General features: G+C 42.3%; 1 protein-coding gene across 12 annotated transcripts in view; it reads left to right on the plus strand.

Annotated features, from left to right (window-relative positions):
• Window positions 1–15,390, plus strand: part of LOC132394572 (protein MTSS 1-like) — a 286,259-nt gene that overhangs the window by 14,677 nt on the left and 256,192 nt on the right. For 11 of the 12 annotated variants that reach the window (XM_059970935.1, XM_059970926.1, XM_059970960.1 and 8 more), the window contains exon 2: window positions 12,680–12,741. The exons of the other annotated variant lie outside the window; for it this stretch is intronic. Coding sequence is in view for 9 of the 11 variants with exons in the window: in XM_059970960.1 (XP_059826943.1) it covers window positions 12,680–12,741 (62 nt within the window). In the remaining 2 variants the exon portion in view is untranslated. The remainder of the gene's footprint in view (window positions 1–12,679; window positions 12,742–15,390) is intronic. 12 annotated transcript variants of the gene reach the window in all.

Raw genomic sequence — 15,390 nt, forward strand, 5'->3', positions numbered from 1 at the left:
ACCACTAGTCACCGGCCTCCAACCTGACAAACAGTTATCTACCACTACTCTCTGGCATCTCCCATCCAGCCACTGTTGAATCCATTTTACTACTTCAGTATTAATACCTAACGATTGAACCTTCCTAACTAACCTTCCATGTGGAACCTTGTCAAAGGCCTTACTGAAGTCCATATAGACAACATCCACTGCTTTACACTCGTCAATTTTCCTAGTAATCTCTTCAAAAAATTCAATAAGATTTGACAAACATGACCTTCCACGCACAAATCCATGTTGATTGTTCCTAATCCGACCCTGTGTATCCAGATAATTATATATACCATCTCTAAGAATACTTTCCATTAATTTACCCATCACTGACGTCAAACGATAATTACTAGGTTTACTCTTAGAACCCTTTTTAAACAATGGAACCACGTGAGCAATATGCCAATCCTTCAGCACCAACCCCGTTTCTAATGACAGTTGAAATATTTCTGTCAGAGTCCCTGCTATTTCCAAACTAATTTTCTTCAAGGTCCTAGGGATATCCTGTCAGGACCCGGAGATTTATCTACTTTTATATTCTTTAAAAGTGCCAGTACTTCTTTAATCATGATAGTTTCCATAACTTCCCTACTTGTATCTCTTACCTTACACAATTCAATATCCTTCTCCTTAGTGAATACCGAAGAAAAGAAATTGTTCAAAATCTCCCCCATCTCTTTTGGCTCCACACATAGCTGTCCACTCTGATTCTCTAAGGGACCAATTTTATCCCTCACTATCCTTTTGCTATTAATATAACAGTAGAAACCCTTTGGATTTATTTTCACCTTACTCACCAAAGCAACCTTGTATCTTCTTTTAGCTTTCCTAATTTCTTTAAGATTCTTTTTACATTCTTTATATTCCTCAAGCACCTCCTTTACTCCATGCTTCCTATATTTATTGTAGATCTCTCTCTTTTTCCGAACCAAGTTTACAATATCCCTTGAAAATCATGGCTCTCTCAAACTTTTAACCTTTCCTTTCAACCTAACAGGACCATAAAGATTCTGTATCCTCAAAATTTCACCTTTAAATGACCTCCATTTCTCTATTACATCCTTCTCATAAAACAAATTGTTCCAATCCACTCCTTCTAAATCCTTTTGCATCTCCTCAAAGTTAGCCTTTCTCCAATCAAAAATCTCAACCCTGGGTCCAGTCCTATCCTTCTCCATAATTATATTGAAGCTCATGGCATTGTAATCACTGGACCCAAAGTGCTCCCCAACACAGACCTCTGTCACCTGACCTACCTCATTCCCTGATCCAACACTGCCCCTTCTGTAGTTGGTACCTCTATGTATTGCTGCAAAAAACTATCCTGCTCACATTTTATAAACTCCAAACCATCCAGCCCTTTTACAGAATGGGCTTCCCAGTCTATGTGTGGAAAATTAAAATCTCCCACAATCACAACCTTGTGCTTACTACAAATATAACCATATAACAATTACAGCATGGAAACAGGCCATCTCGGCCCTTCTAATCCGAGCTGACACTTACACTCACCTAGTCCCAGTGGCCTGCACTCAGCCCATAATCCATTTTACTACGTCAATATTAATACCTAATGGTTTTCAAGGGATATTGGAAACTTGGTTCGGAAAAAGAGGGAGATCTATATTAAGTATAGGGAGCATGGAATAAATGAGGTGCTCGAGGAATATAAAGAATGTAAAAGGAATCTTAAGAAAGAAATTAGAAAAGCTAAAAGAAGATATAAATATCTTAATATAAATACAATATATATATAAAAATATCTGCTATCTCCTTACAAATTTGCTCCTCCAATTCCCGCTCCCCATTAGGTGGTCTATAATACACCCCTATAAGTGTTACTACACCTTTCCCATTCCTCAATTCCACTCAAATAGTCTCCTTAGATGAGCCCTGTAATCTATCCTGCCAAAGCACCACTGTAATATTTTCTCTGATAAGCAAAGCAACACCTCCCCCTCCTTTCCCTCTGATTCTATCACATCTGAAGCAACAAAATCCAGGAATATTTAGTTGTCAATCACACCCCTCCTGCAACCATGTTTCACTAATAGCTACAACATGTTTCCAGGTAACAGTCCATGCCCTAAACTCATCCACCTTTCTTAACAATGCTTCTAGCATTAAAATAGATGCATGTAAGAAACTCTCCACCTCTTACTCTCTGTATATCCCTAATGGTGCAAACAACTTTTGTTACGTATTCAGGCAACAATAAATATATGAGTTCGGCAAGGGTTTCTTATTACAAACAACACGTTTATTAAACACAGAAAACAAACCCCCCAAAAGTAAACAAACACTACCGTAACCGGAAACAGCTGCTGAGCGGCAGCCCAAACAGTTCGTAAAGTGATATTCCAAAACAGTTCTTTAAAGTGGTATTGCCAAAAGTTCGATATGCTCACAGTCCATTTAAAAGGAGAGACTTTATAGGACGATTTAGGTTCTCTTTCACGTCGCTTGCTTCGATCCCCGACATCGAACTTCCCACGAAGAATTCACGAAACAGAACGGCTTAAAGGCACTGACCTTTCCTTCTCCACTACCTTCAATCCTTTCCAGGTAAACCTAGGGATTAACACGAAGATAGTCAACGAAATCCTTCCAAATAAGGATCAAACAAAGGTCGCCCCCGTTTCACCGTAGAAAGCGATTCTCCTCGATCTTTAACTTCCAACCTCGAATCTTCACTCTCCTCTAATTTCGAACTAACAGAATCATAAAGAACCTGCTGGCAATAACCTTTTAAACTTTAGGCATTAAATAAAAACTTCATCCTTCAACTAAACTGCGTCATCTCTTAAAACACGCAGTGGCATGAAGTCAACCTGGCAAATCCAGCCCCGAACTGCCCCTCCTCACAGGGTGGGGTCTACCTTTTATAACCTGTAAAAAAAAACCCGTCACATGATCTCTACTGGCGGGAAAATGACGTCATTCCACCATCGCAAGACCATCACCTCAAGTCCAGTACAGCTTCAACCCCAGTCACATGACAAGGGCTCCACTGTCATGTGTCACGAGTACGTAACACTTTATTATCTTTTTCTTCCTTCTCCCCTACATCTTCGGTCTGAGCGCTCCCCTTCTCTGTCACCTGCCTATCCTCCCTGACACACTGTCTACTAGCTTTCTCTATTTGTGAAGTAACCTCCTCACGATCTAGCATGATAATTCTGCATGATCTAGACATTGGAGCCTGAATCCTTTTATTCTAAAAGATAATACATTTCTAGACTACTTCCGAATTCAAAACTTTCCTATCTATTAATTCCAAATCACCAGTAGTCCATAGATGGATGTTCTGGGAAACTGCTAAGACTTATGGAAGGGGATTAATTATCTCCTACTCTGCTAGTAAGAAGCGACAAGCTGCGGAACGGCAGCGCCTAGTGGAAGCAAGGCTTGCAGCAGCTGAAAAGGATTATATTTATAAAACTTCTGCAGCCAAGTTACAGAATATCACAGCCCTATGCTGTACACTAAACTTTTTACTTACACAAGCAGACAAAAGAAGATTGACATTTGCTAAACAACGATTGTTTGAACATGGTGAAAAACCAGGTAGATATTTGGTTTATTTAGCTAGAAAGAAAAATGCCTCTCAGACTATTGCTTCAATTAGGGATGGGACAGGAGCTCTCACTAGTAATTCTAAAATGATTAATGTTGTGTTTTAGAATTTTTATTCTAAACTGTATCAATCTGAGCAATGTATTGATGGACAATCTAGGATGGAGTCCTTTTTTCAGGAATTTAGGTCTCTTAGGCATTTCTTCTGAACAAGAGTCCCTCCTGAATGCTCTGTTTAGTATTCTGAGGGGCAGCCGACAAGGCTGCCCTTTATCACCACTACTTTTCACACTTGTGATCGAGCCATCGGCTGAGGCTATTTGGCGAAACCCCAAAATATCTGCTCCAGACATAGGAAGAAAGTCAAATAAAATATGTGGATGATGTTCTAATTTTCTTATCAAACCCTGCTATATCAGTGCACCAACCTTATACAATGCATCAATTCATTTAGCGCCTTTTCAGGTTATAAAATCAACTTTACTAAATCAGAGGCTATGCCTCTAAGGACTTTGCAGCAGGTACCTGACACTCAGGGTGTTTTCCTTTTTAAATGGTCACAGACAGGTTTTGTTTACTTAGGCATATTTATCACACCTACGTTTGATCAATTGTTCAAAGCTAACTTTACAGTTTACACAGTTATTTGACAAAATCAAACAGGATCTTGAGTGATGGAGCACTCTTCCCATGAGTGATCTCTTGAGTGATGGAGCACTCTTGGCTTGGCCGAATATCCTTGCTCAAAATGAACATTCTTCCTCGTCTGCTCTACCCAATACGAATAATTCATAACGTAAGAATAATAACATTTTTACCCAACAAATACTTAAAAAAAATAAATGGCTGGTTTATTTCTTTCATCTGGAACAAAAGAAGACCATGTATTAAAATGTCTAAGTTACAGCTTCCCAGTAGTCTAGAGGGTCTGGATTTTCCAGACATTAAAAAATATCAATTAAGTACCTTTTTATTTTATGTGGTTGACTGGGTTTACAAGAACCCCTCCTCAATTTGGCTAGACATTGAAGCCTCACAAGCAAAATGTGCTCTTATTAATTTGCTTTTCCTCAATAAGATGAAACTAGTTAAGGAATATTGTCACAATCCAATAACAATTAATTGTTATTGGAAGAGATTGCTGAACCTCTGGCTTGGATCTTTATGTCCTCGTTGTCCACAGGAATGGTACCGGAGGATTGGAGAGAGGCGAGTATTGTCCCATTGTTCAAAAAAGGTAGTAGGGATAGTCCACGTAATTATTGACCAGTAAGTCTTACATCTGTGTGGGGAAAGCTGTCGGAAAAGATTCTTATAGATAGGATCTTTGGGCATTTAGAGAATCATGGTCTGATCAGGGATAGTCAGAATGGCTTTGTGAAGGGCAGATCGTGCCTAACAAGCCTGATAAAGTTCCTTGAGGAGGTGATCAGGCATATATATGAGGATAGTGCAGTGGATGTGATCTACACGGATTTTAGTAAGTCATTTGACAAGGTTCCACACGGTAGGCTTATTCAGAAAGTCAGAAGGCATGGGATCCAGGGAAGTTTGGCCAGGTGGATTCAGAATTGGCTTGCCTGCAGAAGGCAGAGGGTCGTGGTGGAGGGAGTACATTCAGATTGGAGGGTTGTGACTAGTGGTGTCCCACAAGGATCTGTTCTGGGACCTCTACTTTTTGTGATTTTTATTAACGACCTGGATGTGGGGGTAGAAGGGTAGGTTGGCAAGTTTGCAGACGACGCAAAGGTTGGTCGTGGTGTAGATAGTGTAGAGGATTGTCGAAGATTGCAGAGAGACATTGATAGGATGCAGAAGTGGACTGAAAAGTGGCAGATGGAGTTCAACCCTGAGAAGTGTGAGGTGGTACACTTTGGAAGGACAAACTCCAAGGCACAGAACAAAGTAAATGGCAGGATACTTGGTAGTGTGGAGGAGCAGAGGGATCTGGGGGTACATGTCCACAGATCCCTGAAAGTTGCCTCACAGGTAGATAGGGTTAGTTAAGAAAGCTTATTAGGTGTTAGCTTTCATAAGTCGAGGGATAGAGTTTCAGAGATGCGATGTAATGATGCAGCTCTATAAAACTCTAATTAGGCCACATTAGAGTACTGTGTCCAGTTCTGGTTGCCTCAGTATGGGAAGGATGTGGAAGCATTGGAAAGGGTACAGAGGAGATTTACCAGGATGCTGCCTGGTTTAGAGAGTATGGATTATGATCAGAGATTAAGGGAGCTAGGGCTTTACTCTTTGGAGAGGAGGAAGATGAGAGGGGACATGATAGAAGTATACACTGATAAAAGGCATAATTGATAAAAAAAAATAGACCATGAGCACAGTAAAAATTGTCCAAAGATGTTAAAGGACTATAAGTTCTAAAAAAAAAATCACCACACAGTTTCCACAAGTCCCCAGGGTCCCAACAGATTTGCCATCCCATGCCGGCGGCATAAGGGAATACCCCTGCTATGGACTTCCACTGCGCTGCCCGACTCAGCCTCGCAGACACAGCACAGAATGAAAGCTCCGTCGAACCCAGCCTCGCAGCTGAAAGTGACAGAAAGTGACCTGACTGCAGCAGACTCCGAGTCCGTCGAACTTATGAGCTGACGACCATCCCCTCCGGCACAGCTTCTCCGAGCACCATCCTCTGCTGGGCGTATTAAGACGGCCCTGCCAACGGCCATTAGCAACGTGACCCCGAGGACTGGGGGCCTGTTCTTCCCGGCAGAGTCCCGGACCTCACAGCAGCAGCAGCAACAAAGAAGGTCTTCTTGGAGATTTCCCGATGTTCCTCCGTGCTCCCACGTTCGTTTTCAATTGATTATGATTGCACACGGCACCCACTTCACAAATAACAGAAAATCAGCTCCGGAGTGGCTGCTGCAAGCTGTGTCACGCCGCTATCTTGGAATTATTAATTGTGGGCAATGCAGTGAAAATATCACCCTTCACTCCAATAACCGGCAGTCTAGATTTTCAGCCTGGATTCTGGATTTAAACTTTGGATTTCTCAGGGTATTTTCCATCCAGGAGATTTGTTTGATGAAGGAATGATGATGTCTTTTAGTCAAATCGTACAATAATTAAACATACCCAACAAGGATCTTTTTTGTTTCTTTCAGATAAGGGATTATGTACAGAAAAAACATCATTGTTGATTTTTATAGTTCTGACATAGAAAAGAGGGTGTTTCATTCTAAGGGTGAAGTCTCCATTAGTACTTTTTACAGCATCCTGAGGGAATGTTCTTGTGGAGAGGCTGAGCAGCTGGGAAGGGTCTGGGAGGAAGAGCTGGGAGTAGAAATTACAGCTGAAACATGGGAAGTATTTGTGATAATGCAAAGAAGATTTCAGAACTAAAGCATTGCAGCTCAAAATTCCGCATAGAGCCCATCTGACTCTAGATTGTCTCTCGAAATTTAAGACGGGTTTCTCCAATGTGTTCTCAATGTAAATACTGGAACTTTCACCCACTGTTTTTGGACTTGTCCCAAACTTCAAGCATACTGGAGTGATATTTTGGGTGAAATGGAAAAGATTCTGAAGATGGAGCTTGAACTGGACCCAATGTCTTTTCTCTTAGGCCTACCCAGCAGTCGTATTATTAATGCACATCAGAAATTTTTTTTTAACATCCTGCCTTTTTGTGCTAGGTAGAACATTTTACTTTGTTGGATATCCGATAAGGCCCCTGGACTTCTTAGTTGGCATAAATTAATCATGGTATACATTCCTTTGGACTTTTTGACATGCATGGTGCACTTAAAAACAAATGGTTTTCTGCAGTATATAGATGGAAACCTCTCTGCTATACTGATAAGGGCTTTTGTATAGGATGTTGTGATGTCTATATTTTGATGGAAGTGTTCTGATACCTGATATCTGTGAGGGAAAGAAATGTAAATGTAAGTGTATCTGGAAATGAAAGTTATGCTGAGCAAAGCAAATTAAATTAAAATACATGTTGCCTGATCTGAGTTCCTCCAGTGTTTTGTGTGTGTTGCTTTGTATTTCCAGCAGAGAAACATAGAAAACCTACAGCACAATACAGGCCCTTTGACCCACAATGGTGTGCCGAACATGTACTTACTTTAGAAATTACTTAGGGTTACCCATAGCCCTCTATTTTTCTAAGCTCCATGTATCTATCCAAGAGTCTGTTAAAAGACCCTATTGTATCTGCCTCCACCACCATCGCCAGCACCCCATTCTATGCATACACCGCTCTCTGCGTAAAAAAAACAACAACTTACCCCTGACATCTCTGTACCTACTTCCAAGCTCCTTAAAACTGTGCCCTCTCATGTTAGCCATTTCAGCCCTGGGAAAAAATCTCTGACTATCCACACGATCAATGCCTCTCATCATCTTGTACACCTCTATCGGGTCACCTCTCATCCTCCGCCGCTCCAAGGAGAAAAGGCTGAGTTCACTCAACCTATTCTCATAAGGCATGCTCCACAATCCAGGCAACATCCTTGCAAATCTCCTCTGCACCCTTTCTATGGTTTCCACATCCTTCCTGTAGTGAGGCAACCGGAACTGAGTGCAGTACTCCAAGTGGGGTCTGACCAGGGTCCTATATAGCTGCAACATTACCTCTAGGCTTTTGAACTCAATCCCATGGTTGATGAAGGCCAATGCATTGTGTGCCTTCTTAACCAAAGAGTCAACCTACACAGCAGCTTTGAGTGTCCTATGGACTTGGATCCCATGATCCTCCACATTACCAAGAGTCTTACCATTAATACTATATTCTGCCATCATATTTGACTTACCAAAATGATCCATCTGACACTTATCTGAGTCGAACTCCATCTGCCACTTCTCTGCCCAGTTTTTGCATCCTACCAATGTCCTGCTGTAACCTCTGACAGCCCTCCACACTATCCACAACACCCCAACTGTGTCATCAGCAAATTTACTAACCCATCCCTCCACTTCCTCATCCAGGTCATTTATAAAAACCACAAAGAGAAGGGGTCCCAGAACAGATCTGAGGCACACCGCTGGTGACCGACCTCCATGCAGAATTTGACCCGTCTACAACCACTCTTTGCCTTCTGTGGACAAGCCAATTCTGGATACACAAAGCAATGCCCCCTTGGATCTCATGCCTCCTTACTTTCTCAATAAGCCTTGCATGGGGTATCTTATTAAATGCCGTGCTGAAATCTACTGCTCTTCCTTCATCAACATGTTTAGTCACATCCTCAAAAAATTGAATCAGGCTCGTAAGGCACTTGACAAAGCCATGCTGACTATTTCTAATCATATTATGCCTCTCCAAATGTTCATAAATCCTGCCTCTCAGGATCTTTTCTATCAACTTACCAACCACTGAAGTAAGACTCACTGGTCTATAATTTCCTCGGCTACTCCCTTTCTTGAATAGGAGAACAACATCCACAACCTTCCAATCCTCTGGAACCTCTCCCGTTCCCATTGATGATGCAAAGATCATTGTCAGAGGCTCAGCAATCTCCTCCCTTGCCTTCCACAGTAGCCTGGTGTACAGCTTGTCCAGTCCTGGAGACTTACCCAACTTGATGCTTTCCAAAAGCTCCAGCACATCCTCTTTCTTAATGTCTATATGCTCAAGCTTTTCAATCCGCTCTAAATCATCCCTGCAAACACCAAGATCCTTTTCTGTAGTGAATACTGAATCAAAGTATTCATTGAGTACCTCTGCTGTCTCCTCCAGTTCCATACACACACTTCCACTGTCACACTTGATTGGTCCTATTCTCTCACGTCTTATCCTCTTGCTCTTCATATGTAGAATGCCTTGGGCATTTGCAGACTTTCATGTGTGTGTGTGTATATATGTGCTCATTATTTTTGTGTTAAGACCTTTTTCCTGACCTGAGCTAAAAGCCTTGTCCTCTATTGATTTTTTCTTTCTATATATTTCATTATTTTTAACAGATCATTTGCATCACATCTCATGTACAGTACTTGAGAATGTAATCTTGGGAATGTGAACTGCCTTCATAAATGTTTTCTCATGAAATCATAAGGCATCTCTTCCAACATTGCATTGAGATGTAGCCCTTAGTTCTGAAGAGAAAACTAAAGGGGTTCATAATTTCTCCCTCCCCCATACTGTATGTAGCTACTTGAAAACATGCCCAAAATTCCATTAGCCTCTTTAGTTTTTTTTTGCTTAGTGATTTCTGTACATGAACCTTAAACACCCTGCTCTCTGCATTCCTGGACTCCAAAGCACTGCAGAATTTGCCTGTGGAAAAATGTAATTTTCCATGAGCACATTAGAAAACATGAGAATGCTGAAGGAACGGGGGTAAAAGATAAACTGAGCAGCAGGTCAGGAATTCTGAAGGCAAAAGGGATGTGTTGGCATTCAGGTTGAGGCCCTATATCATGACTGGGATGTTTAACAGGGTGGGTGGGATACAGTGGGGAAGTGGGAGATACCGTGTTTATTTAATTATTGGGCAGAAGTGGGACAAGAGTTGATAGGTGACAGGTGGAACTGATGAGGGGGAGAATGATGGTGAGCTGAAACGAGGAGGGAAGGATGAGTAAGTGAAGAAAGGGAGACAGGTCCTGCCCCATTCAGCAGGTGCTAGGTTCTCTCCTCCTCTGTTCACCTTTTACATTCTGTTCTCCATTTTGTTCTACTTCTCATCTATCAGCTCCTTTCCCACGCCACCCCAACACTAATGCTGGCTATCTTTCCTCTTTACACCACCAGCAACCCCCCACCTCTCAGTGTTGATGTGTAGACTTCTCCTGAAACTGGCAAATCCCTTTTGTCTCTGTGTGTGCTGGTTTACTTGTTCAACTTTCCTCCAACAATTTCCTTTGCAGCACATTGGACAGAATTTGCCGGCAACATTTTTGTGAATTTTCCACCAAGACTGGACTCTCACGTTAAGGCAGAAGTCTTGATATTATTGGCTCCTTTCTTTTGGGCTTTTACCTGATGTTGGCTTCTTAAGAAGCTGAACATTGGAGCACTCAGTGCACAGTTAACAAGCCCATTTATTTCAATGGCCTCAAACAACTGCAGTGTACACTTTGATTTGTTGAATTGAGAATGTAAATGTTATAAGTGTTTAATTTGTTTAAACGTAATAATAGATTTGTTAAAATTTGTTTCCTAAATCTTTAATTGCTATTAAATGTTGCTGAATGGTGGAGACATCCAAGAGATCCTGAAACATTGTTGGTAATGGCAGAGTTCACTGTTGGCCAAGCTAGGATCCATAACTCAGATGACTGTCAATTTTTTTTAAACTTTCTTGAATCGGGATTTTGTATTGGTATTAGCTATGCAAGGTCCCTTGACACTTGGGACTGGAACTTATCAGCATACTTACACATTCTGGTTGGCAAAAGTACACATAAAGCAGAAGCAATTGATAGACACTTGCCACGTGCAGCAGGTACTGGTCAAATATATAATACAGAATTTATTTTCTGGACCAGTGACATTAATCAGTCTCTCTGTGCTATAATGGCTCTGACAACAGTTTCTAAGTATGATTAGATCTATTTCATTCAGCTGACTGTGAAGACCCTCTTGACTACAGACCCCAGCTATGCTTGTGGACAACTGCAACATTAGTAACAATGTTCATGGATGCACTGTGAAATACAGGTTTTTTGACTCATTGTACATTTCCTGACCCCTTACTGCCAGAGTCAGACATATCTTGGATACCATTTTGGTTGCATTATGAAGTTTTTGTTCCTATTTGATCTAAGGTTCCTTTCTTGGTAATTTTGTAATTTATGAATCTTGGAGGCAAATTTAGAGAGATTTCAGGTATGGACATGAATGTTATAGCAGAATATACTGAATCACTTCATTAATACTACCAAATATATCTAATTGTTGATTTAACACCACCAGATTTCTCTGGACTGAAGAAGGAGGAGCAGGGGCCCCATAAAGATGGTGGGGGGAGGGTGGGAAGGAGAAGGCTGGTAGATGCCAGGTGAAAAACCAATCAGAGGAAAGATCAAGGAGTGGGGGAGGGGAAGCAGGGAGGGGATAGGCAGGAAAGGTGAAGGAGGAATGTAAGGGGAAAGCACTGTGGGTAGTAGAAGAAGGCAGAATCATGAGAGAGGTGATAGGTAGCTGGAAGAGGAGGCAGAGTGAAATTGGGATGGGGGAAGAGAAGGGGGGTTGTAGTAACTTCTACTTTACAAAGAGACCATTCGACAATTTGATGGCCAAAAGAGCATCTTTATCGGGGACAGCAAATGATATTTACAGTACAGAGGCTTCCAGGTACCTCGTGCAGCATGAGTGGAGGAACTATATACAATGCACACTGGGAGTAAAAAGAACGGAAGTAAAAACCCCGCCAACCCCGGATCCCACCTCATGCTACCAACAGCTTCCTGATTAGTATTAACTTACTTTTAATAATACTCACATTACAACAGAACCAATGACCAGAGATAGTAGGGCCCAGAATCTAGAGCTCGGAGACTGTATTACCCAGAGACCTGAGACTGTAGGGTCAGGAGCCTCGACAGCATTGGACCTAGGGCTAGGAGACCGAAGACCAGAGCAGACCAGAGACCATTTTTCTGATTGCTGAAATAGCATTATTCCAAATGTACAGTAAGGGATACAGATTTATTAAACAGTAATTTCAACTATTTACAGTTAATATATATTAAGTAGAAACCTCTTTCAACTACACCACGCCCTGCTCTTATCAAACGAAATTGTATTTGTGTGCTATGTTGAGACTATTGCTTGTATTCAACATTTTCATCATGTGGAAAATTAAAAATGTATTCACTGCTCCCAGGTTAGGAGTAGGAAGGCCAGTTGCAAAATAAATTCCTGTTTCATGTAAGCAATGTGATATTGTGCTAATTTGGTGCAATAGTTTTACATTAAATTCCCTTGCCTATTTGTAGCCGTTTTCTTCTGACCAGTGTTGCACTGTTTGCTTTCAATTTGACACATAGTTTCTCTCCCCAAAGTATTCTGATCATGCTGAAAAGTAATTAGCCTGTTCACATTATGTTAGAAATGTGTTTGTTACAGTGTGTTGTGTTTAACAATATTTTTATTCTTTAGGGGAGTTACCCAATCTGGGAAGACTTCATTAGCAAAGCGGGTAAGCTGCAGTCCCAACTAAGGTAGGTTACCATTTTTACAAAAAAAACTTTTTTGTTTTGCATGAGTAGTTCAAAGGTAATATGTCTGCTTAGAATAAATTTATTGAGATGCAGGAAGAAATAAATGTGCCAATAAAATGAATGAAAGTACATTTGTAATTCTGGTGTTCACAAGGTATCATCAAGTCCAATTGTGTAAGGATGGGAATCTGTCGCATTATCAGCAAAAGGTAACTTGTAGCAAAGGATGCTTTGGCAGTTGGTTGTGGTCTTTATCATAAACATAATGATCAGAAAGGTTACAAGGGCAAAGTACAGTCATAAATAAAGGCAGTCCCTGGGTTGCAAACAAATTCTGTTCCTGAGTCCGTCTTTTAAGTTGGATTTGTACGTAAATCGGAACAAGTACATCCGGTATTATTTAGCATCAGTTAGTCAAAAGTTTGTCTTAGTATATAGTATATATTTTACCTTTCTATGCATATAAAACTGAAGAAACATACTTATTTCAATAATTAAACCACTGCATTGCTTAGTAATAATTGTAGCTTTCATCGGGGCACAGTCTTTCATATGCTCCATTATTCTCATTTTATCCTTTAATCTTAAAAATTGTTCCGATTGTTGACCGACTGTAGCCTAACGCTTTTCCAATGACCATTGAAGTTTCACCTCTTTCAAAAGGCTTTATTATTTCCACTTTATTTTCAATTGTGATTGCTTCCCATCAACGGAACAGAAACACTGCGGGCGGCAGGTCCCGAGCTCCGCTGGGTCCTAAGGACCACCGCACAGAATTCCCCAGGTCCTAAAGTCTACTGCATTAAGACAGGTTAAATGGGACAAGTGGAGGCTGTGGGTATTTGATCCTCCTCAATATTCCGCGTGGGAATTTAAACTGGAATTGGCAGTGTTTTTTTTTACGAGGTCGAGTTGCGAGCTCAACATTAACCTGGCGCGCTCGGGAGTGGTCTGTCACTGGATCAAACTCTGGAACCTCCATTCTCGAGCCTGGTGCTGATCTCACTGTGCCACCAGCCGACCGGAAAAGGGGTCAGGGTGAACCTTGATAAGAAAAAATTTAAGCCAAATACAAAGGTACACACTCAACACACTGTCAACGGCAACGACTTAAAATGGCATTGCAATCTGACTTAAAATGGCATACGGTGTTCTCTCGGTTCATAAGTAGGAGTTGTTCGTAAGTCGGACGTTAGTAACTTGGGGACTACCTGTAACACACAAAATGCTGGAGGAATTCGTCAGGCTAAGCAGCATCTATGGAAAAGAGTATAGTCAACATTTTGGGCTGAGACCCTTCACCAGGACCAGAGAAATATGATAAGGAATCAGAGTTACTCACATTTAATTGACTCTGCCTCCCAATGTTTCTCCCATCGAGCTCTGAGGGCGACACTCTCTGCCATGAGAAGGTACCTGGAGTCCCTATCACAATCCCTTCCACGCTTCCGGGACACCTTTTTCTCTGTTTGTAATGGACCTGTCCTCTGTTGGATCCATTTGTGCAATCACTGTTTCTTTGACTTTATCACATCCTGCAAGGATTGCAAGATCTTCCATCTGCATACCCCAGAGCCTGCTGGCTCCACCACCAGCAGGCATGAACTTTGGATCACTGCCCCGGCTGTCAATCTCGGCTCCCCCAGCAACCCAGGGCATATTCAAAACCCGGACTCCACTATCAACGCGGGTTCCAACGACCATGGATTGGCCCCTGCCGTCGATCTCGGCTGCCCCAGCAATCCAGGGCATATTCAAAACCTGGACTCCAGCACCATCAACGTGGGCTCCAACGACCATGGACACCTTCAAAGTGATTGCGTAGCCTCCAACTGCGACTCCAGCCTTGAACTCCAGGCCGGGTCTTCATGAGCTGCTCCCCTTCCCCTTCCTCCACTCTGCAACCCCGTCTCCTTCAGATCCCATTGTCAGCTCCTGGGCCCTCAGAGGCTCCATCTTGCTCTCACCCCAACCCTCCCCACTCCACTGACACCACCAGCCTCCCCCGGCCCCCCTCTGATCCCATCTCTCATCCGTGCTGGGTCTTTACCATTCCCTCTGACCTTCAACTCTCTGAGGCAGAGCGCTCTGTCCTCAGTAAAGGGCTCACCTTTGTCCCCCTTCGCCCACACCTCAGCAAGTTCTGTGTTTGCCATGATACTGAACTTTTCTTCTGCCGGCTCCGTCTTCAAACCTGCTTCTTCAGCAAGGACTTTCCCAGCCCCACCGATGACCTCTTCTCCTGTCTTCATCCCTCTTCCTCTTCATGGACAGCCCAGTCTGGTCTTCTGCCTGCTCTGGATCTCTTTATTGCCAATTGCTGACAGGACATCAACCATCTCAACTTCACCATACACTGTTCCAATTCCAACCTTACTCCTTCCGAACGCTCTGCTCTCCACTCTCTCCGAACCAATCCCAACCTCACTATAAAACCCGCTGATAAGGGGGAGCTGTTGTTGTCTGGCGTACTGTCCTCTACCTGGCCGAGGCATAGCGACAACTCTCTGATACCTCCTCTTATTTACCCCTAGATCATGACCCCACTAAGGAACACAAGGCCACTGTCTCCCACACCATCACCAACCTTATCAGCTCAGGGGATCTCCCATCCACTGCCACCAACCTCATAGTTCCCACACCCCACAC

Source organism: Hypanus sabinus, chromosome 1 (genome assembly GCF_030144855.1).
Source record: "Hypanus sabinus isolate sHypSab1 chromosome 1, sHypSab1.hap1, whole genome shotgun sequence".
NCBI classification, from domain to species: Eukaryota; Metazoa; Chordata; class Chondrichthyes; order Myliobatiformes; family Dasyatidae; genus Hypanus; species Hypanus sabinus.